The following is a 22,921-nucleotide window of genomic DNA, read 5'->3' as shown; positions in this document are numbered from 1 at the left end:
CGCAACCCTAAGTTTGTCCAACATGAATTAACCAGGCACAGTCGATAAATAGTATGGTTCCCCAATACGGATTAACAAAGAGGGATCATCCATGTATCACTCCTACATGGTACAGATTTCAATGCCACATTACCCCATTACACTAGGTTAGCGGTCCTTTACTAGCCCTCTCAATTCACAATCATTTGAAACATAGCATAGATATATTTTTCGATAACATTATCGGGGTAAACATGTCATAGTAGCACCCACTATCATAAAATCATTTGTAAATCCATGTTGTACCACACAGTATATAATAAGGAAGTTTCACAGGTAATAACCATATTACATAATATTAAAGTCACTTGCCTGGAGTTCTTTGCATTTTTAGGTTCATAGACATTGCTTCAAGGAGCCTAACACATTATATAAAACCCCACTTAGGAAACTTAGTAAGACCGGAACGTAAAATGAGGCAAAGTGTTACTTGCACGTAAATCGAGATGCACGTCAACTGGGAATGACATTTCATCATAATGAGCCAACTAAGCTCCATCAAGTCTCAACAACATTCTATAAGTAAATGACACACTACAATAATTTGGGCACGTTGACAAAAAGTCAACCGTCGGTCAAAGCAGGCACTAGTAATGTCAACAATACAAGGTTATTCAATCCAGAAGATCCAGACATCAGATGTTCCAATCCTTAAATTTCTAAGGGCTTCATTATGCTTCCGAACACAACGTATTACAAATTGACAACGATCCAACAGTTGGATCCCTTCCAATCATACAAAACAGTGGTGGTCCAATTTGATCACCGCACCAAACAATTGAATCTCGAGAAACCAAGCTAAACACAGGTTCACAAGGTCACTAGAAGGTCTCTAGTACTCAGACAACATCGAAGGGCGATTCCCACGCATCGCCACATGGAATGGTAGCCTTAGTGGAGGGTTTGAGAAATTCGAATTTTCAGCCTTAACCGAATGAGCTTCAAATTCACACGATAGATAGACCTCGATGAACGGATTAACTTTCATAACTAGTTCAACGACCAATTCTAGCCGGAAACCGACCAAAATCATCGGAGAAAACCGGATTTCTAGGTTTCTAAACACCCAAATCTAAAACAACAACCAATGCACAAACCAAGCATACCAACTTGAAGATCATGAAGAGTAGATGATGTTTCTTACATCACTCGACTGAAATGGTTACTGGAATCACGGGAGATATGATAACATCACTGAAAAACCCTTGGGAGGTTGTGGCTTCAACCTGAAAAGCGTGTTAGAAAATGAAAAATCTAACACCACCAAGATGTTGGGTTCGTCGAGAGCCTTCTATAGATACCAAAATCACCCAAAATGGAGGTCGGATAGAGGAGAAAAGACCAGGTCAAGCAACCAGGTCAGTGACCTGATCGCCCCAAAAAGGGGGTCTGTAGTAGCTTTCCCGTTTTGGAAAGTTTTTATGGAATTTTCTAGAAACAACTTTATTTCTAGCACTCTGGCCAATTACTGAATTGCCCTTCTACTTAAAATGCTTCTAACTTCTTCTGTTAATCCGTAATCGAGATCAATTTGGGCCTATACCCTCGTGAAATCGAGCTCTACCTAACCAACTCAAGAGTTAACCAAAAAGATCGAGAAACATTTGAAATGATCCAAATACCCCTAACTTCACTTTTGTCAAAATTGGAGAATTTAATGAAATAATTTCAATTAAATTTCCAACTGGTCGAGATATCACAAATGTAGTATTTGAAAATAAGTGTCTTAAATTAATGTGCTCCTTCCTTCACAAATCTATCAAAAATTTTGATATGTAGTAATGTGGCACATACAGGGGCTCATCTGTCTAATTAAATACTGTCATGTGGATTAACAATATTTAAATAATAAAAAAACAATTTTGATTTTTATATAAATGGAAAATGAAAAAAAATCTTCTTCTTCACCACCCTGACTTAAACATGTGGTACTGCAGTGGCTTGGCGCCGGAGGGGTTGTGAGGCCACAGGAGAGCTAGGTTGCTGGGATGGAGGCTGATCGGAGAGGGAAGAGACGGGGCTGTCATTGAAGGTTTCTTTTTCTACTATTTATGTTTTAATTTTATTTTTGAAGTTTTAATTATATTAAAATAAATTATTTTAATTATTTAAATAATTTTAATTCACTTGATAATATTAATTAAATTTGTAGAACTCAGTCACATGCTATATCAACACATACCAAAACTTTTGAGAAAATTTTGACAGAAAGAGCACGTTCATTTTCGACACCCATTTTTAAAGACTATCAATTTTATGTACCATCGTGATGTGGCTAATTAATTTTAAAAATCATTTGTGATAAAAATTAAAAAAGAAACTAAAATAATAAAAGCTAGTTTGAAGTGGTGGTGGAACCCAAACCCAAAGGAGTACTGCCAAGCAATTAGGGCTCTCTTACCTCCTCCTCCTCCATTCTCTGCGGTGAGGACTAGCACACGGGCGCAGAGAAGGAGACAGAGGAATCGAAGTCTTAGGGGTCCAGAGGAGGATCCGTCCCGTAAGTGTTTATTTCTACTTACTCTTTTGCTTCTTCAAATTGCTTGCTTCCGTAACGTGGATGTTTAAATCTGTAAATCGAGCTCACTGAGCATCGCTAGTCACTGATGTGTTGAGGTTTTACTGATGATTGAGTTTTGAGATATGGTGGGTTGATCTAATGGTTGTAATGCAATGTATGTTCAGTGAATGTGAGTAGGAAGGAATTGTGAAGAAATGGATAATCTCTTTAGTGGTTGATTTGATAGTTGATTTGTTGTATAATGGGCAGTGAAGTAACAGGGATTTTACGGTGCGAATGGCGGTGTTTGAGAAATGATATGGGTCTGTAAGATGAAAGTGTGGCCAGTTTTAGTGAACTAGGATGGTTTGATTATGTTTACTTGAAAGTTACAATTGATACGGGTACTTTCGCTGTTTCCTTTAGGTTTTGAAGGCTTGGATTTTAGCAGAGAGATTGGATGGACCAGGTTAGTGATGGTTGTGCCATTTTCTTGCTTTCTGATCTTTGATTGTTGTATTTTTGTATCGATAAATTTTCTTTGATTGTGATGTTTGCGGTTTTGTAGTACGTGAAAGTTGAGAAGATTGGTGAAGGAACTTATGGAGTGGTTTACAAGGCACTTGATCGTGTCACTAATGAGACTATAGCTTTGAAGAAAATTCGCTTGGAGCAGGAAGATGAGGGAGTGCCAAGCACTGCTATACGTGAGATTTCCCTCTTGAAAGAAATGCAGCATGGGAACATTGTCAGGTATTTATTACATCCGTGTATTGGACTAATTTCATCAATTTAGTAGTTTATGAGATAATTATTGGAGTTTTAGAACAGGTGCATAGTTTCCTCACTGATCAAGAGATGGATGATTTTCCCAATCTACAGCTTGAATTTACATGTTTGGGCATTCAGCTTTTCTGAATCATAGAACTTCTGAAGGCATTACCTGTTGTTGAGTAGATGAAAAGTAGACTATGATCTCAAGTTAATATTTTATTTTTGGACCATATTTGATTTTTAGTTGTATCATGTGCTTCTTCCTATTTGTATTCTGTTCTTAATGGAAACTTAAACAACTCAATCTTTTTTTTTTAAAAGGATACGATTATACTGAAAACAAAGAAAAGATACTGAGAGGCTTGTATAAGACCATCCTGAGCAAAAAAACCACTACAGCTCAGGAAAAAACTAACAGCTCCACATAGCTGACAAAAGAAAAATGATGAACCAGAAAATAGCTGCCTTCCAATCTAGCAAAATAAGGAGAACGAAATTCCTCTAAACTGTGGGCAAACTGATGCCCACAACACAGACAAAAACTGAACTCTATCCCAAACATTCTCAAAACCGGAGAATATAGCATGACTGACCTTGATAACCACCGTTCTTTTACTTTGCTCTGAGCATGTTGTTTTCCTGAATTGTCTGAGCTTGACCAGGGAACTAGCATTTCTTTCAGTGTCTAACTAATGTGTAATTTCACAGCATGGCCCCCAAAAAATAAAATAGCAACGTGGGTCCTCATAGAAATGTTTAAAACAAAATCCTTTTGTTAAGTGGAAGACAAACTATACTGTTAAAAAAAAATTGATCTGGTTTTGTAGACACATATCATCTTTCCTTAAAGCTTGGTTGTGTTGCAAAATGATTTATATATTATAAATACTTATGGATATTGCTTGACAGGTTACAGGATGTAGTGCACAGTGAGAAGCGCTTGTATCTGGTTTTTGAGTACCTGGACTTGGATCTGAAGAAGCATATGGATTCTACTCCTGAATTTGCAAAGGACCCTCGCCAAATAAAAGTGAGTCCCTCTGCACATTAGAAGTTCGGGCATTCTTTGATATAGAGACTTTTACTTTTAGAAACCTTTAAATGACATGGTGTCCATTGAGTACTTATGTGGTCAGAAAATTATGGTATTTCATCTCAGTTGCAGTTTTCTATTTTTGTTTTAAGAAATTTAGCTTTGCTAAATAAATGTTAGGCTATCATCTGGAAGCTTTGTATTTAGTTCCTTCTATTACATTTTTCATTCATTTACCTGTGCAATTCTTCTCTTAGTTTGCGAAGCAGATTTCAAGTCCTTTACGGCCCAAGTAGTGTGATGCTTGTGATCCTTAATTCTAGTTTCTACTGAGGTTACCTTACATCGGTCTTGGAGTTTTCTTGTGTTACGTAATCTATCCCGATTTTGACAATAAACTATTGAATTACTAAGCTTACAATGGAATTTAATTGGTCATGTCCTCTTTCTGCAGCTGTTTCTTTACCAGATTCTCAGAGGCATTGCTTACTGTCATTCACATAGAGTTCTTCATAGAGATCTTAAACCCCAGAATCTGCTGATAGATCGTCGTACCAATGCACTAAAGCTTGCAGATTTTGGACTGGCTAGAGCATTTGGTATTCCTGTTAGGACATTTACTCATGAGGTTTGAATGCGTCTCTAGTAGATCTTGACATTTCGCTGTTGCTGTAAAATTCAGATAATTTTTCTTTTCTTAGCAATTGAAAGTGACAAAAAAAAAAAAAAAGATGTGGCAGTTAGTAACAGTAATATGATGCAGTCACATGTACTGAAATTAAACTTTCTAACTGCAACATTTCGGTTGTTTGATATGTTAACAACTGAGAGCTATTGGTGTGTGTGGGTGTGCGCTTTAATGTTAAAAAAAGTGATTTATTTATGGTGGTTCGCCATAGGTGGTGACCCTCTGGTACAGAGCGCCAGAGATATTGCTTGGTTCTCGCCATTACTCCACTCCAGTTGACGTGTGGTCAGTGGGTTGTATATTTGCCGAGATGGTAAACCAACGGCCTTTATTTCCTGGGGACTCTGAGATTGATGAATTGTTCAAGATATTTAGGTGAAAGATTCCCAACCAAATCTCTATGCTTTAATTTCCTTATTTTTTTCCTTTTCGTGGAAGTCATATGCATCCAAATGTTTGTAAACCATATAATGTGTTGCATCATCCTCAATAGATCCTATCCCACTCACACTGTTGCTTTTCATATGAAGAATCATGGGTACTCCGACCGAGGATACATGGCCTGGAGTGAATTCTTTGCCTGATTTTAAATCTTCCTTTCCGAAGTGGGGTGCTAAGGTAATAAAACTTTATGCGTGTTGCTATGTACTCCCATTATAAAAATCGTCAACCTATGTGCTATTGATAATATTAAGTAAAGCATCCTTTACTTTGTAGGAGTTGGCAAGTGTAGTTCCAAATCTTGATTCAGCTGGTGTTGATCTTCTCTCAGTAAGTTCAGATTCAATTTCTGCACTTCAATTGGGAAAAGTTGTTCATATACATACATCAACACTGTGATTCAATTGTGAGTATTAATACAGTTCCTAGCTGATCCCACAAAGGTGTTAGTAATAACATATGGGCGGAGTACTAGAGTAGAACTTGAAAAAGGAAAAGAAACAAAAAAGGGTTCCTGGACTTTGATATAGCCTGGAAGCAACTCCATATGGGTGATTTTTGTTGTCCATTGTTCGTTCTACATGATAATTTGTTATTTTCTTTTAATGAGTCTTTTTTGTTGTCCATTGTTCATTCTACATGAAAATATCTTATTTTCTTTTTAATGAGCCCAATCCTGCAACATGACAACTTGAGGAGTTGGATTTGTCAATCTCTAAAGTTTTATTCCAATCCACATGACATCTAGAAAATTGGAAAGGCCTTGATAGAGGAAGAAAATGAATGATAAACACAAATAAAAGTATATATTTTGCAGTGTGGGTTTTATATCGTTGAAGTACTTTGTTTTTTATGTTCCAGAAAATGCTCTGCTTGGATCCCAGCAAAAGGATTACGGCCAGGAGTGCTCTTGAGCATGAGTACTTCAAAGATATTGCGTTTGTACCCTAATGCTCCCATCTTCACTTCCTGGCAGAGAATGTTTATACTATAGTGTAGCATCCTATGAACTTTGTTTGAATGAGAATTTGTGTGTTGTTTGTGATTTTTCCTCATTCCTCAGACAGTTCCGATTCGTTGATTTCCCCTTCAGCGCCTGCCCTCAAGTTTCTTTCCTGTACCTTCAACTTTTACTCTTCATAATATACAGCTTGTAATTGACAGTTCATGTCCTGTGAGAAACAATTTTCCTTCGAGGAATGTAAAAGATAGGTTTGCTTTGGAGATGTTCTCATTTCACTTGTTCAACGGAAATGATGCGATCTCATTTTCATCTTCCTACCGAAGCAGGTTGACCCTAATTTTGGCAGGAGTTCTTCCTGGGTGTTATTTGTTGAGAAATTGTTATGATTGATAGCCAAATGCGTGCCCTGTTATGTTGTCAAATGAGATAGGAACGCTTAGATTTTGGAATTACTTGCTTCTCAAGTTATCACACTGGCTTGCTGCATTATAGCGAGGGTAATTATGTTTTTCTATTCTGGCAAGCATGGCAGAATTTTCTTTTTAATGTTTGGTTGGGAAATGATAACACTCTTTTTCTTCCACTAGACACATGCTTAGTCATGTATGTTTTTTCATTCGATCGTTCAATTTGGTGATCATAAATAAAGAAGGGTATTCAGGAGAAAGAAAAATGGTGTGATTATCAATGGGAGGTGATTTTCACTTTTTTTGGCCTCTTAGACTCCTATCTTTTGCCATTATTTTTTTACATCAGATTGAATAAATCAAATGAATACTACTAACCTAATTAATCACGGTGTGTAAGGGGCTAAGAATGACGTGTCTATTATTTTCCATATCAATTTATCGTTTCCCATGAGTAAATGACCATTTTAATATAATGACTGCAAAGTGAACTTTCGTCATTGAACTGAGTCAATTGACTCTCAATGGTTGAAAGGGAAAAGCTGATTAAAAGAAAAAAAATGGAAAAGTAATTTTAAGACGTGACAGCGGAAGAACCACTTATTATTTTGATTTAACGATACTTCTTTCACTAGTAAATAAGAGATTTTAAATTGGACTCTTACTAAAAGCCTATTCAAGCAAAATTATATGGTAGGCTTGTTGGGTGGCTTAGTCCAATTTAAAGTTGACAGAGGAACACATCTCCTCGTTGCTTGAAGCAAACGTTGAGCCAGTGTTGCCATATTTTCCTTACAGTTGCCCACATTTAAAAATGAGATGGCGTCCACTTGTAAATTTGACACTTCAACTACCTTCGTGCAAAAAATAAAGGAAATATGATCGCTAAGGTTGTAAAATGAAGAGAAACTTTTACGGGGATGTGACAACGTGGCAGTGGTAGTGACACCATGGCTTGATAAAAAGATGACACGTGTACAAGTTTAAAGACATACTGCGGGCCTGAACATTTTTTATTAGAGTATTGGTTTTCATTATATACTCTTCTGTTGCACTTTTTTCCTTGTTCATGTAATTAATTTTATTTGATTTATTTAATCGAAGGTTAGAAAAAATGAATTTTAACGAAAAATTTTGGTATCGTTTACTTTAACGAAAAACCACATTTTTATACTAAAAAATCAATCATGGTACTATTCACTTTACCCTTTATTTTGTCTTTATCTTTAAAACTCAAAGTTTTCAAACTCTTTTAATTAATTTTCCTTTAGAAAAACAATTAGAGTCAATTCTCTTTCAGTCAAAAAATAAAGTGCTTATTATCGTTGTATAACTATTGTACGGATTGGGCTTAGATAATGATGGGAGTCTAAAGACTTGGAGTAAATTGATAAATAGAAGTCAAAACATTTAAAGGGTATGAATGTTAAGTTAGGCATATATATATATAAACATGTTTACATAAGAACATAACAATTCATCTTGTCTCTGCTGCGATTGAGAATCATGTCGTCGAAAGAAAGCATGAGAAGAGAAGGCCTACCAGAAAAGGAAGGGGAGAGACAAGTTTGAAGCAAAACCAATTGCGACACGCGTATGGAAGTAGAATGTTATATATACGTGGTGGGGTTTTTCATTGGTGGAAGCAGATAGATGTAAAAGGCTAATTGGATTTGGAACTTGTTGGAGTGACAAACAATTGAAATGCAGAAAATGAATAGCCTTGGAAGTAATTCCATTTCCAATAGTAGTGGGAGGCTGTCAACGGAGGAGAACGACGATGATGAGATTTCGAGGCTGGCAATATCGGCATACCAAGCTAAAGAGGAAGAGATCGAGAGGAAGAAGATGGAGGTTAAGGAGAAAGTTGAACTTCAGTTGGGTCGTGCTGGGGAAGAAACTAGGCGTCTCGCGCAGATTTGGGAAGTAAGTCCTACAAATTAACTCTACTGTTTATTATTTTTATATTTTATACCAAGCAACACTGGTATAAGTAGGAGAATGCTCTTAATTAATTGAGCTGCAAGTCTTGCATAACTCGATCACTTGCTAATGAAGCTATGATATATATTGCGCTATCTTTCCAACCTAGTAGAAGCTGGAAGTGATGGGAGATCCCATGAGGAAGGAACTTGCAAATGTAAGGAAGAAAATCGACATGGCTAATCGAGAGCTGAAGCCGCTGGGACTGAGCTGCCAGAAGAAGGTGCAATCTAGCATTTCACACCAATATAAACATTCGATCATGCATCTACTCTGCTGGCATTATATGTATATATTCTTGAAAATTAGAAGAAAAATAAACATCATCTTATCTGTCAACAAACAGGAAAAAGAATACAAAGAAGCCCTGGAAAGATTCAATGAAAAGAACAAAGAAAAGGCTCAACTTGTAACCACACTTATGGAGGTAATTAAACGTAATAACTAAATTATCATTAATTACTTGTCCAGGCCACAAATTTAACTATTTTTACATGCATGGCCTTCTGCACTAATTGGAACTTGTTCTTACAATTTGTTGTAATCTGCTTAATTACCAGCTGTTGACCGAGAGTGAGAAGCTGAGGATGCAGAAGCTAGAGGAGCTGAGCAAGAACCAACACTCTGAAATTTTCTATTTCAATTTGCATCTTTTCCAAAAAGATAATTATCAATGTAAAAGATTAAAGACCGAAGACGAACCTGCATTCAAAGTTTTATATTAAAACACCAACGCATGCAATTACTAATTTAAATACGACACGCATGATTTTGCAGCTCATATATTTCATCAACATCAAATGTGATAGAGTCTAAATTCGGTATGTCAAAATCATAAATTTACATGACGCGTACGTACGCATTAATGTATTAATATAATTGACTAGCGAGGATGAATATACAAAACAAAGAATGATTTACTGACATGTATGTATATGCACTCTGAGACGTCAATAAAATTCATTCAATGATCAATTTCTGTGATAGCATATGACATCTTTTTTTTATAAATAAACAATCTTTATGATTCTCTTATTAGAATCCCTATAGTAAACCAACATTATTTCCTGATGTTAATATAAGTGAGTAGTCACTTACTGCAACTGTCTAATGGTATTCCTCTTCATTTACAAGTGAGAGGTCTTAGTTTTGATTCTTGCTAAAGGCGAAATCGAGCCACATTATTGTTAGCTCATTGTGAGACTAAACCTACCCATTTTCCTTAGTGTAAATAATATCGTTTGTTCAAAAAAAAAAAAGTGAGTAATTACTGATTCGAACTCAAACATCTAGACACAGGGCCGACCCTAAGTATTGAGGGGCCTTATGCAAAACTTAGATGGAGGCCCTTCATTTTTTTTAATGTTATATTTCTTTATTATTATTATTTTCATCTATAAAACTAAAATATTACAAGTTACTGCAACAAAAATAAGTTGTTTGATCAGCCAGATGTTTTTCCTTACCTTCAAAGGTCCTAAGTTCGATACACGTTGGATGCACTCTGAGACGTCAATAAAATTCATTCAATGATCAATTTCTATGATAGCATATGACATCTTTTTTTTATAAATAAACGATCTTTATGATTTTCTTATTAGAATCCTTGTAGTAAACCAACATTATTTCCTGATGTTAATATAAGTGAGTAGCCACTTACTGCTACGGTTTAGTGATATTCCTCTTCATTTACAAGTGAGGTCTTAGATTCGATTCTTGTTAAAGGCGAAATCGAGCCACATTATTACTAGCCCATTGTGAGACTAAACCCACCAATTTTCCTTAGTATAAATAATACCGTTTGTTCAAAAAATAAAAAATAGAAGTGAGTAATTACTGATTCGAACTCAAACATCTAGACACATGGCCGGCCCTGAGTATTGAGGAGCCATGCGCAAAACTTAGATGGAGGCCATTCATTTTTTTTAATGTTATATTTCTTTATTATTTATTTTTTTCATCTATAAAACTAAAATATTACAAGTTACTGCAACAAAAATAAGTTGTTTGATCAACCAGATGTTTTTCCTTACCTTCAAAGGTCCTAAGTTCGATACACGTTGGATGCACTCTGAGATATCAATGAAATTCATTCAATGATCAATTTATGTGATAGCATATGACATCTTTTTTTATTAATAAACAATCTTTATGATTCTCTTATTAGAATCCCTATAGTAAACCAACATTATTTCCGGATGTTAATACAAGTGAGTAGCCACTTACTGCTACGGTCTAATGGTATTCATCTTCATTTACAAGTGAGAGGTATTAGGTTCGATTCTTGCTAAAGGCGAAATCGAGCCACATTATTGCTAGCCCATTGTGAGACTAAACCCACCCATTTTCCTTAGTGTAAATAATATCGTTTGGTAAAAATAAAATAAAAAAATAAAAGTGAGTAATTACCGATTCGAACTCAAACATCTAGACATAGGGCCGACCTTGAGTATTGAGGAGCCATGTGCAAAACTTAGATAGAGGCCCTTCATTTTTTTTAATGTTATATTTCTTTATTATTATTTTTTTCAATTTTTTCATCTATAAAACTAAAATATTACAAGTTACTACAACAAAAATAAGTTATTTGATCAGCCAGGTGTTTTTCCTTACCTTCAAAGGTCCTGAGTTCGATACATGCCTTTCTGTTACCTCCTATTTACAAATTTGCAAAAGCTTAAAATATAACAAAACATTATCACTAGGATTCGAACCTAGCACATGGGCTATAAGAAAGAAGAGCTAAACCACTTGGGCTAGAATCACATATAAGATTATCTTTTGCATCTAATCTATTTTATATGCATCTATATACATGTAATGAAAATTTAGGGGCCCTTCTGAATCGGGGGCCATGTGCGGTTGCACCTGTTGCACACCCTCAGGGCCGACTCTGTCTAGACAAAGTACACTTATACTTTTGTAACATGTACTTCAAGGAATCCTAGTTGTACTCTAAGCCACTTGTATAAATTTATACTCTGAGGCCTCATTTGGCAGGTCGAACTGTACAGACTATTTTAGTCGGATAAGATGATTTCTACATCGAATAATATTAATTAAATAAACTAACGTAGGATTATTTATACTGTCTTGGTACTGCATCTGATAAGAAGATTTTTTTACTTTTTTTTTTAAGATAAAATTGATGATAAAATGGAAATAAAATTAAAGAAAAACAAATTTCAAAAACTCATGGAAGATAAAATGGAGTAAAAAAAGAGAATATTAAATAATAATAATTAAAACAATTTGTTACACCAACAAAAAACCTAGAAAAGAGGAAGAGCAAAGCCAGGCAACCGCCTAGCACTCACCATCGCCACCATGTACCATTGAAATCAAAAGCTCATATTCCATCTCTCTTCACAATCACTGCTGCCAGATTATCATCTCCAAATCTCCATGGTTTCTAATCCATTGAAATTAAAAAAAAAAAAAAAAAAAAAAACCCATATGAAACTTTCCCAATTTTGAGTTTAATTACCCCACAACAACAAAATTTAATCATCGACTAATCCCAAAATCCAGATGAAATCTCTCAATTATCGATCCACCATCATATATGGGTGTGAAAACGAAGACGGCGTGGCTCCTGAGCAGCGTGATGTCAGGTTGGGTTTAATTTGCCGGTGGAAAACGAAGACATGCATGCAAGGAATTTCAAGATCTTTTCTGGTGTGTTGGTCGGCAGGATGTCAAGTTGGGTTTAATTTGCTGGTGGAAAAGCTAGAGAATTGTTGTTGGGTCGAAGAAGAAATAGGAAGAACATCAAATGAATTTTTCAGTGAAGAAGAGTTCACGAGAGAAGGAAAGTGAATGCAACCCGACTAATAATTAATCCAATTTGGACAATATTATCAAGTGGGTATACACCGTATAAAATAAGTGGAACCGGTTAAATAATCATGTGGCTATTTAATACGAGAGAGTACCAAACAACTGGATTCGGATTATTAATCCTATTTGATCCCTTATACGAGCTATCAAACGAGGCTATAGAGTCCTGTGGAAGGCATGCCCGAGCTTCAAGCTCGGTACGACTCAGTGTAGCACAGCTCAACACGACTTGGCTTTAAGCCAACTAGGAACGGCTTGGCGCACAGCTTCTGTGCGGCGGCGTGGCTCTAGACCGTGGCTCGACCGCAATTTTCCCATTCGTGGCTCCAGACCTTTAAGGGAAGTCCCCCATTTTTTGTTAATGGGAATTAGTTGTTGAGCTCATACCACATCAAACTTCAACGATCTTAACCATCTATTATTTGAGGCATCTAATTGAGTTAAAAGAAATTGACCAACACTTTGTTTTATAAGAAATGATGAAATTTCGTGATAATTAAATGGGCAAATAGTTTCGAATTGAATTGAATTTTTGTAAGCATGATCTATGAATCGAGATTTACAAAACATAGAGTGGGTCCCACAACTAATCCCTTTTTTATTGGGGAAAAAATGGGGATCCCTCCCCTTAAAGGGCCTAACCACACACACACACACATATATATATATATATATATATATATATATATATATATATATCAATTGCGCATGCATGAACATTCTTATATATATTGACAAATATATGCAAATATACGATGTATATAATAGTAACATTATGCAATAATAGATTGGGGGTTCTTGTATTATGGAGAATGTTTTCATGCAAGTAAGGGCTTATAAAATATCAAGCATGTGTTCTAGAAGAACCTGATCGGCTATAAAAGGAAAATTGAGCCCTTAAATTTGTAGAAGAACCTCCTCCACGAACCTTTAGTTCCTTTGCATCATCAAGATCGTGCTGATAACGTGTTGTATGCCTATTTAACTGAAGAATTATAGAGAGGGAGAGAGAGGGGCGCGACACACAGAGAAAGAGAGAGATTTGGTGAATTTTGAAGTGTGTGTTATCTCACCCCAGTGTGCATTTATTTCTAGTAGTATGGAAGGTAAATTCCTTATCGATTAGGTATTACATCTGAAATAAGATATTATATAAAAGATACAACAGAATCCCAATAGGATTTACACAATCATATTTCCAATCTTATTAGGACTGCAACATATGTTTTATTTTTACCACACTTTTTTACTGCTTAACTGTAAAGTAAATCAGCTTTTGGTGAAAAATAATTCAATACCAGATATGACCTTAGTGAGATTACTCATGATCAATCTCCATAGATGGCACTGTAGACATCGAAATTTCGGTAAATAAATGTTGACCGATAAATCAAAGTGTCAACGCTCATGTATTACATAAATTTTACACGTAGCGTGTGACTCAACGAAAATTGAAATGAGTTGGAAAAGTCATCAAATAGGACACGTGTCAACACCTGGCAGAAACGACTTATTTCATCTAGAATATTATATTCAAAATTAGGCCTTGGAAAATTCTATAAATACAAGCCCATTTCATTCATTAAAGGGACCAATTCATATTACAACTTGAAGCTCTGAAGCTCTGAAACTCCGAAGCTCTCAAGCATCCAGGTTCCTGAAGAATCAAGAAAGTGTTCTTCGTTCTTCGTTCATCGTTCTTCCAAGATCAAGCCCCAACGGCCCCTTGGATCAACAATCATCCACCTTCAAGATCAAGCCCCGACGGCCCTTGAAGAAAGCGTTCTTCGTTCTTCGTTCATCGTTCTTCCAAGATCAAGCCCCAACGGCCCCTTGGATCAACAATCATCCACCTTCAAGATCAAGCCCCGACGGCCCTTGAAGAAAGCGTTCTTCGTTCTTCGTTCATCGTTCTTCCAAGATCAAGCCCCGACGGCCCTTGGATCAACCATCCACCAATTCAAGATCAAGCCCCGACGGCCCTTGAAGAAAGCACCATCGTTCATCATCCGTTCATCCAAGATCAAGCCCCAACGGCCCTTTGGATCAACAACGTCGACAAATCCACACATCCAACCGTTCTTCAAGATCAAGCCCAAAAGCCTTTGAAGATTCGTTCATCACTGTCCTTCAAGATCAAGCCCAAAAGCCCTTGGAGATCCGTTCATCACTGTTCTTCAAAGATCAAGCCCAAAAGCCCCTTTGAAGATCCGCTCAAATCCACCTTCAAGATCAAGTCCACGGCCCTTGAAGAACGTTCATCCTTAGATCAAGCCCAACGGCCCTTTGGATCAATCGCACATCCACAAATCAACACCTTACGGAGATCGAATCAGAGGATCAAAATAGAGAGAGATTGTAACCCAAAATCATCAAATACAAATATTTGTTTGTGCACGTCGTTTCTTGTCTCTTTCGTTTCAGGAATTTTTCGTGTTCACAGGCACATATAGAGTTGTTACGTAATTATAGATGTTCAATTATGTAGCGTAGTCCATACATTCATTCCCAATATTATTGTATATAAAAACGAATGTGAAGCCACTTAAGACTACGGTCTAATGGTATTCCTCTTCACTTATAAGTGAGAGGTCTTAAGTTCGATTGTCGTCAAATACAAATTTGAACCAAATTTGTGAAGTCGTAAGAATTTACTAGAATCGTTTCTTTAGTAACAAGAGAATATAAAGTCATGTAGTTCACTAGGGCAACTTCTAGCTGTTTCTAACTTTGTAGCTTCGCCTTCGACTCTATCCCATCATGTTCTCATCACGAGGTTTTACAATCTAAGCTAGCCTATAGATCATATTGAAAATGTGACTTTATCTTTTGAAATTCAATTTTTTTTCATATAAATTTTAACATAATTTTTCACTCTAATAAATTTCACATAAAAAATTCATTAATTATGTTAATTTTACACATTATACATTTTCCCCCCTATTTGAATGTTGTTACTCACAATTAATTTCAAGTGGATTGAAAAGAGGATTAATGATTTTATAAAAGAAAAAAACATTATGTTATAAGTTCATGGCCAAATATATGAAAAATAAAATGAAACTTACCTAATATACGCCTAATAATTGACTCATGTGCATGTTTTAGCACATTATTCATTGAGTAATGCCTAATATGCTTAATACATGACCTATGCCTAACTTGCCTAATATGCCTAATGTGGCTAATGCATTTGTTACATATATTAGGATGTTTTATCTCATTATTTATTTTTCGAAGTAAATTATTTTGCATGTGATATTAATTTATGTGTAAATAATTGACCTATATTATCATGTAAAATATAGAAAAAATAATTTTAAATGGACTAACATTTTTTTATTTTTCTAGGTAAATTATTACGTATTTTTAAATATATTAAGCATATTTTATTTTTTATTAAAAATAAAAATAAAATATGTATACATTAGGCATATTACGCCATGGATTTATATATAGGTAAATTAATTAGGCATACAATTAGGCAATGAATTTATATATTAGACATATTAGAGCATTCCTAGAACAAATATCAAAAAGTTCACATCAATAATAACGGTTAAAAAAAAGTAAAAAAAAAAGCACTAGTGTTTTTCTATCGAAATGTCAATTCTTATGTGGCATGACGTGAGAATGGCAGCAAAGATAATTGTCGTCAAATTTGAAAGCAGCTTTAAATAAATTTTAATTAAAATCTAAATTTTTTATTAATTTTTTTTTTAATTTTAAAGCATTTTCTTTCATTACTATTCCAATGTTTTAATACTCTTATACCTTTTAGTTCATTTCCTTTCATTACCAATGCAAAGAAAATAAATATGATTTTTATTTTATGTTTTAAATTTGACATATCGGGTGAAGAACAAAATTTGAAAAAATGTTAAACTGTCATATAGGCTGTCAAATTTAAATTTGTTTAAAATTTGACTCCGAGATGATCTAAGAGGATTTCCAAAGGAGATGCCAAAAAGTCTACATCAACAATTGTAAAAAAGACAACACTAGTATAAGTAGGAGAATGCTCTTAATTAATTAAGCTGCAAGTCTTGTTAGAATCCAAAGACTATGATCTCTGTTTCAACAAAACCGAAAAGAAGTGGAAGATGAAGAGGTTCTAAAATCATAGAAGAATTGCAGAGAGAGAGAGTTCAAGCTGAGCTAATGTTTTTCTTTATATTTCATTCATACTCAGCACACAAGGCATGTGCAAGAGATAACACTCTTAAGGGGAGAGAGACACTCTCTATTACAAATCAATCTCAACCATTCATGTAATCTACCCTCTGAGATAGTTACAAGAAACAAAACACATCATTAAAACTGAGATTACATCTCAGCTGTCCAATTGGAATGTAATCCAATGGCTCACAGTAAATGTATATTTAACTAGCACAAACACTTATATTCCAACACTCCCTTCTAAGTGTTGTGCTGAAATTATTCCAAGCTTCTTTCTCAAATATTCAAATCGATCTCTGGCCAATGCTTTGGTAAAGATATCTGCAACCTGCTCCTCAGGCTTGCAATACAGTAAATTGATCTCTCCAGTTTGTAATGCGTCTCGAATGAAATGAAATCTCCTGTTTATATGCCTTGTCTTATGATCATGCACAGGGTTCTTGGTTATAGCTATAGCTAATGTATTATCACATAAGATTGTTGTTGGCTCAACTTGTTCTTCACCGAAGTCTGAGAGAAAAAATCTCAACCAAATTGCTTGTGCAATGGCCTCTGCTGCACTAACATACTCAGCTTCTGCAGTGGATAGAGCTACACTACTTTGCTTGACTGATGCCCACGAAAATACACCTGAGCCAAGATTAAATGCATATCCGGATGTACTTTTCATGTCATCCTCACTCCCTGACCAATCGCTGTCACAGTAATAAGCATTGCTTCTTTTCCCTTCTCATATGTTATACTGTAGTCAAGTGTGCCTTGAATGTACCTAAGTACTCTCTTGGCAGTTCCCATGTGTTTTCTGGTAGGACCATGCATAAATCTTTCTAACAAACTTGCTGCAAACATAATGTCCGGCCTTGTTGTAGTCAAATATAACAGACTTCCAACTATCTGCCTATATAGATTCTCATCAGCTTGTTCACTACCATCCATCTTAGATAGCTTCTCATTCACTGCAAGAGGAGTAGCAACTGATTTACAATCTTTAAAGCCAAACTTATCCAACAATGTCTGTGCATACTTCTTTTGGTGCAAGAAGATATAAGAATCAGTTTGTATCACACCTAAACCCAAGAAATGATGCAGCAATCCAAGATCAGTCATTTCATATTGCCTCATCATTGCAGTTTTGAACTCCATCATCAATTCTTGTGAACTCCCAGTGTAAATGATATCATCCACATATAGTGAAACAATGAGTATTCCACTTTTGGTAGTCTTCACATATAAAGTTGCTTCACTATGACTCATTTGAAAACCAGCCTTGGTGAAGTAGGAGTTGATTTCTTCATACCAAGCTCTTGGAGTTTGCTTAAGACCATATAATGCCTTCTTAAGTCTGTAAACTCTATCCTCCTTGTTCTTAATCACAAATCCAGATGGTTGGTCAACATATACCTCTTCATGTAATATTCCATTCAGAAATGTTGACTTCACATCTAATTGAAACAGTCTCCACCTTTTCTGTGTAGCTAATGCTACAAGTGTTCTGATTGTATCAAGTCTAGCAACTGGTGCAAAGGTTTCATTAAAGTCTATTCCAGACTTTTGGGAGTTACCTTTAGCAACCAGTCTTGCTTTGTTTTTCTGCACAGAGCCATCGAGATTCAACTTGATTTTGTAAACCCATTTGACACCAATTACTGGCTTATCAGATGGCCTATTAACCAACTCCCAAGTATCATTCTTCTCAATCATTGCAATTTCATTGTCCATTGCTTTCTGCCATGATTCATCCTTGACAGCTTCTTCAAATGTCCCAGGTTCAATGATACATAAATTGCACCTTTCATATACTTCTGTGATGCTCTTATATTTAAGTGAAGTGTGATCATAATCCTGTGGACCTGTGCTTTCACTATGTCTTGCAGCACCATCTCCAACATGTATTTCTTCAACATTTTCTGGTATCACATTATCATCTTCTGAAATCTCAGTTTGAGTCAAATCAGATTCACCAGCCTTCTTCCCTTTCTTTGTAGGTATATCAATAAGTGGAACTGAAATACAATACTCCTTCTGTGCACTCCAATCCCAACTTGCTTCTTCATTGAATACTACATCTCAAGAAATGACAACTTTCCCAGTTTTAATGTTATACAGTTTGTAGCCTTTCTCACAACTTTCATACCCCAGAAATACACATCTTGTGCTAGACAAATCAAACTTTTGTCTTTGTTGTTCTGGAACATGTGCATAACACAGAGAACCAAACACCTTCATATGTTTAACTTCTGGCTTCCTTCCACTATAGGCTTTAAATGGAGTTTTATTAACCAAGGCTTTGGTTGGACACCTGTTTAGAACATATATTGCAGTGTTAACTGCTTCAGCCCAAAATTCTAGTGGCATTTTCTTATCAACCAACATACATTTAGCCATTTCCACAATGGTCCGGTTCTTCCTTTCAGCCACTCCATTCTGTTGTGGTGAATATGCCACAGTGAGTTGTCTTTCCATTCCCATTGCTTCACAAAACTTGTTGAATTCCAAAGATGTATACTCTCCTCCTCTGTCACTTCTTAGTTTTTTCAACTTATATCCACTTTGAAGTTCAACAGTAGCCTTAAACTTCTTAAAGACACTGAACACCTCAGATTTATACCTCAGAAAGTAGACCCAACACATCCGAGTACAATCATCTATAAAGGTGAGAAAGTACCTATTTCCTGCCTTTGTTAGTCTGCATTGGCCCACACACATCTGTGTGTACCAATTCCAGTGGAGTTGAAGCCCTATTTGTTGACTCTTTTGGAAAAGAATCTCTGCAATGTTTCCCAAGAATACACCCCTCATACACTTCATTGATGTTTTTGACTTCCAGCAGTCCAAACACCATCTCTTTCTCTTGTAAAAGCTTCAAGCTGTTAAGATTAAGATGTCCCATTCTCCTATGCCAGATTAAGGTTGATTGACCCACACTTGCTCTTAAAGCAAACTGCAATCCTGTTTGAAGTTTCAAAGGAAAACTTATGTTTCCTATCATTGGCACCTTAGCAATCAGATTTGATAAAGAGCAGTCATCATAAATTTCAACCTTATTATCTCCAAAAATCAGAAAATATCCATGCTCCATCATATGTCCTACACTAAGTAAATTCTCTTTAAGACCAGAGACTAGCATTACTTCTTTGATATACCTCCTTCCCATCTTAGTGTCAACCACCAAACTACCTTTTCCAACAACATCAACCAATTGTCCTGTCCCTATTTCTACTTTTGCAGTTATACGTCTATCAACATCAATTAACACATCCTCTCTGTCAGTCATATGATTACTGCAGCCGCTATCCACATACCATACATCTTCCATGGGCTTCTTATCAACTGCATTATTAACATAGAACATGGTTGGAACCTGAGTTGCATAATTTAGCTGCTGAACATTTTTCTTATTGTTGCAGTCCCTTGCAACATGTCCTAATTTCCCACAACAGTGACACTTAGGTTTGCCTTTAAGAAAGCATTCTCCATAATGATACTTATCACAGTGCTTGCAAGGATTTCTACCACCTTCTGCAGCTACAATTTGCTTCCCAGATTGGTAAGCAGGCTTTTGATCCCACTTTTTAAACTTTGGTTTCCAATTCTTCTGATATCGATTTCCAGAAGGATTAACAGGTTTGGGGTTTACACTAAGACTTGCAAATGCTCTCTCAGTCTTATTCTCACTATGTCTCTCCAATCTTTGTGCAAAACTTTTCAACGAGGCAACCACCTCTTGGACCTCAATCACATCTATATCCCTTGAGTGTTCAATTACAGAGCATATAGGATTATACACTGAGGGTAAACTAATCAACATTTTCTGCACAATTCTTTCTCTAGACAATTCTTCTCCATAACTTCTCATTTGATTTATCAGATCAAACAATTTTGTAAGATAAGCAGGCAAAGACTCATCATCCCTCATTCTAGTGTATTCAAATTCTCTACGAAGACTTTATAATTTGACACTTCTAACCTGTTTGTCACCATGGAATTCTTGCATCAAGATATCCCATGCTCATTTAAAGGTTTCTTCGTGAGAGATCCGAGGGAAGATCTCATCGGAAACTGCTCCTTGAATCAGCCCCAATGCTTTGGCATCTTTCATGAGCTTCTCCGATAGAGATGCAGCATCACTCGATCCCTCCTTATCCTTCGTCTTTTCAGCAGATTCATTAGCTCCCTTCGAATCTGAGCACTCTATCCCTTTTTCCACAAACTCCCATAATCCATGAGATTTGAATATAGTCTTCATCCTTATGCTCCAGAATTCATAATTCTCGCCGTTGAAGATCGGCGCTCCCAACTCACCACCTCCAGACCCTGCCATGTTAGACACAGATCTCGCAAGTAATCTCTTCAAATTTCAACTCGTTTCCTTCACAGATTCAATCGCCCAATGCTAAACGACTGAACCTGGCTCTGAGGCCATGTTAGAATCCAAAGACTATGATCTCTGTTTCAACAAAACCGAAAAGAAGTGGAAGATGAAGAGGTTCTAAAATCACAGAAGAATTGCAGAGAGAGAGTTCAAGCTGAGCTAATGTTTTTCTTTATATTTCATTCATACTCAGCACACAAGGCATGTGCAAGAGATAACACTCTTAAGAGGAGAGAGACACTCTCTATTACAAATCAATCTCAACCATTCATGTAATCTACCCTATGAGATAGTTACAAGAAACAAAACACATCATTAAAACTGAGATTACATCTCAGCTGTCCAATTGGAATGTAATCCAATGGCTCACAGTAAATATATATTTAACTAGCACAAACACTTATATTCCAACAAGTCTTGCATAACTCGATCACTTGCTAATGAAGCTATGATATACATTGCGCAATCTTTCCAACCTAGTAGAAGCTGGAAGTGATGGGAGATCCCATGAGGAAGGAACTTGCAAATGTAAGGAAGAAAATTGACATGGCTAATCGAGAGCTGAAGCCGCTGGGACTGAGCTGCCAGAAGAAGGTGCAATCTAGCATTTCACACCAATATAAACATTCGATCATGCATCTACTCTGCTGGCATTATGTGTATATATTCTTGAAAATTAGAAGAAAAATAAACATCATCTTATCTGTCAACAAACAGGAAAAAGAATACAAAGAAGCCCTGGAAAGATTCAATGAAGAGAACAAAGAAAAGGCTCAACTTGTAACCACACTTATGGATGTAATTAAACATAATAACTAAATTATCCTTAATTAATTGTCCAGTCCACAAATTTAACTATTTTTACATGCATGGCCTTCTGCACTAATTGGAACTTGTTCTTACAATTTGTTGTAATCTGCTTAATTACCAACTGTTGACCGAGAGTGAGAAGCTGAGGATGCAGAAGCTAGAGGAGCTGAGCAAGAACATAGAACCAACACTCTGAAATTTTCTATTTCAAAACCAACACTCTGAAATTTTCTATTTCAATTTGCATCTTTTCCAAAAAGATAATTATCAATGTAAAAGATTAAAGACCGAAGACGAACCTGCATTCAAAGTTTTATATTAAAACACCAACGCATGCAATTACTAATTTAAATACGACACGCATGATTTTGCAGCTCATATTTTTCATCAACATCAAATGTGATAAGAGTCTAAATTCGGTAAGTTAAAATCATAAATTTACATGACGCGTACGCATTAATGTATTAATAAAATTGACTAGCGAGGATGAATATACAAAACAAAGAATGATTTACTGACTTGTATGTATATGCACTCTGAGACGTCAATAAAATTCATTCGATGATCAATTTCTGTGATAGCATATGACATCTTTTTTTATAAATAAACAATCTTTATGATTCAATTATTAGAATCCTTGTAGTAGACCAACATTATTTCCTGATGTTAATATAAGTGAGTAGTCACTTATTGTTATTGCATAACGGTATTCCTCTTCATTTACAAGTGAGATGTTTTAGGTTCGATTCTTGCTAAAGGCGAAATCGAGCCACATTATTGCTAGCCCATTGGGAGTTCACTGGCGTCGGGTTCCGTAGGAACTCCGAAGTTAAGCGAGAAGGTGGCCAGAGCACTCCCATGATGGGTGACTCGCTGGGAAGTTGCTCGCGA

The 22,921-nt window shown here is 35.9% G+C and overlaps 2 protein-coding genes across 4 annotated transcripts; both read left to right on the top strand.

Moving 5' to 3' along the window:
* Nucleotides 1–2,372: 2,372 nt before the first annotated feature.
* On the top strand, nucleotides 2,373–6,695 carry LOC126611011 (cell division control protein 2 homolog). 2 transcript variants are annotated; one of them, XM_050279199.1, is made up of 9 exons: nucleotides 2,373–2,539; nucleotides 2,966–3,008; nucleotides 3,108–3,292; nucleotides 4,223–4,343; nucleotides 4,801–4,974; nucleotides 5,246–5,409; nucleotides 5,565–5,652; nucleotides 5,752–5,805; nucleotides 6,337–6,695. In XM_050279199.1, exons 2-9 carry the CDS (start codon nucleotides 3,000–3,002, stop codon nucleotides 6,424–6,426), a joined length of 885 nt encoding a protein of 294 aa, XP_050135156.1. In that variant the 5' UTR covers nucleotides 2,373–2,539; nucleotides 2,966–2,999; the 3' UTR covers nucleotides 6,427–6,695. The 2 variants fall into 2 exon arrangements, with proteins under 2 accessions (XP_050135156.1, XP_050135161.1); XM_050279204.1 differs by lacking the exon at nucleotides 2,373–2,539 and adding an exon at nucleotides 2,678–2,862.
* A 1,813-nt stretch (nucleotides 6,696–8,508) lies between these two features.
* Nucleotides 8,509–22,403, top strand: LOC126611029 (uncharacterized). Of its 2 annotated transcripts, XM_050279216.1 has the most exons (5): nucleotides 8,509–8,772; nucleotides 8,942–9,052; nucleotides 9,176–9,256; nucleotides 9,390–9,453; nucleotides 22,245–22,403. In XM_050279216.1, the coding sequence occupies exons 1-5, from the start codon at nucleotides 8,551–8,553 to the stop codon at nucleotides 22,253–22,255; spliced, it is 489 nt and encodes a 162-aa protein (XP_050135173.1). In that variant the 5' UTR covers nucleotides 8,509–8,550; the 3' UTR covers nucleotides 22,256–22,403. The 2 variants fall into 2 exon arrangements, with proteins under 2 accessions (XP_050135173.1, XP_050135165.1); XM_050279208.1 differs by lacking the exon at nucleotides 22,245–22,403 and having other exon boundaries at nucleotides 9,390–9,605.
* The last annotated feature ends 518 nt before the right edge of the window (nucleotides 22,404–22,921 follow it).

This window comes from Malus sylvestris, chromosome 2, assembly GCF_916048215.2.
Source record: "Malus sylvestris chromosome 2, drMalSylv7.2, whole genome shotgun sequence".
Taxonomy (NCBI): domain Eukaryota; kingdom Viridiplantae; phylum Streptophyta; class Magnoliopsida; order Rosales; family Rosaceae; genus Malus; species Malus sylvestris.
Note: the sequence above shows the minus strand (reverse complement) of the source record. Positions and strands in the feature narration are given on the sequence as shown.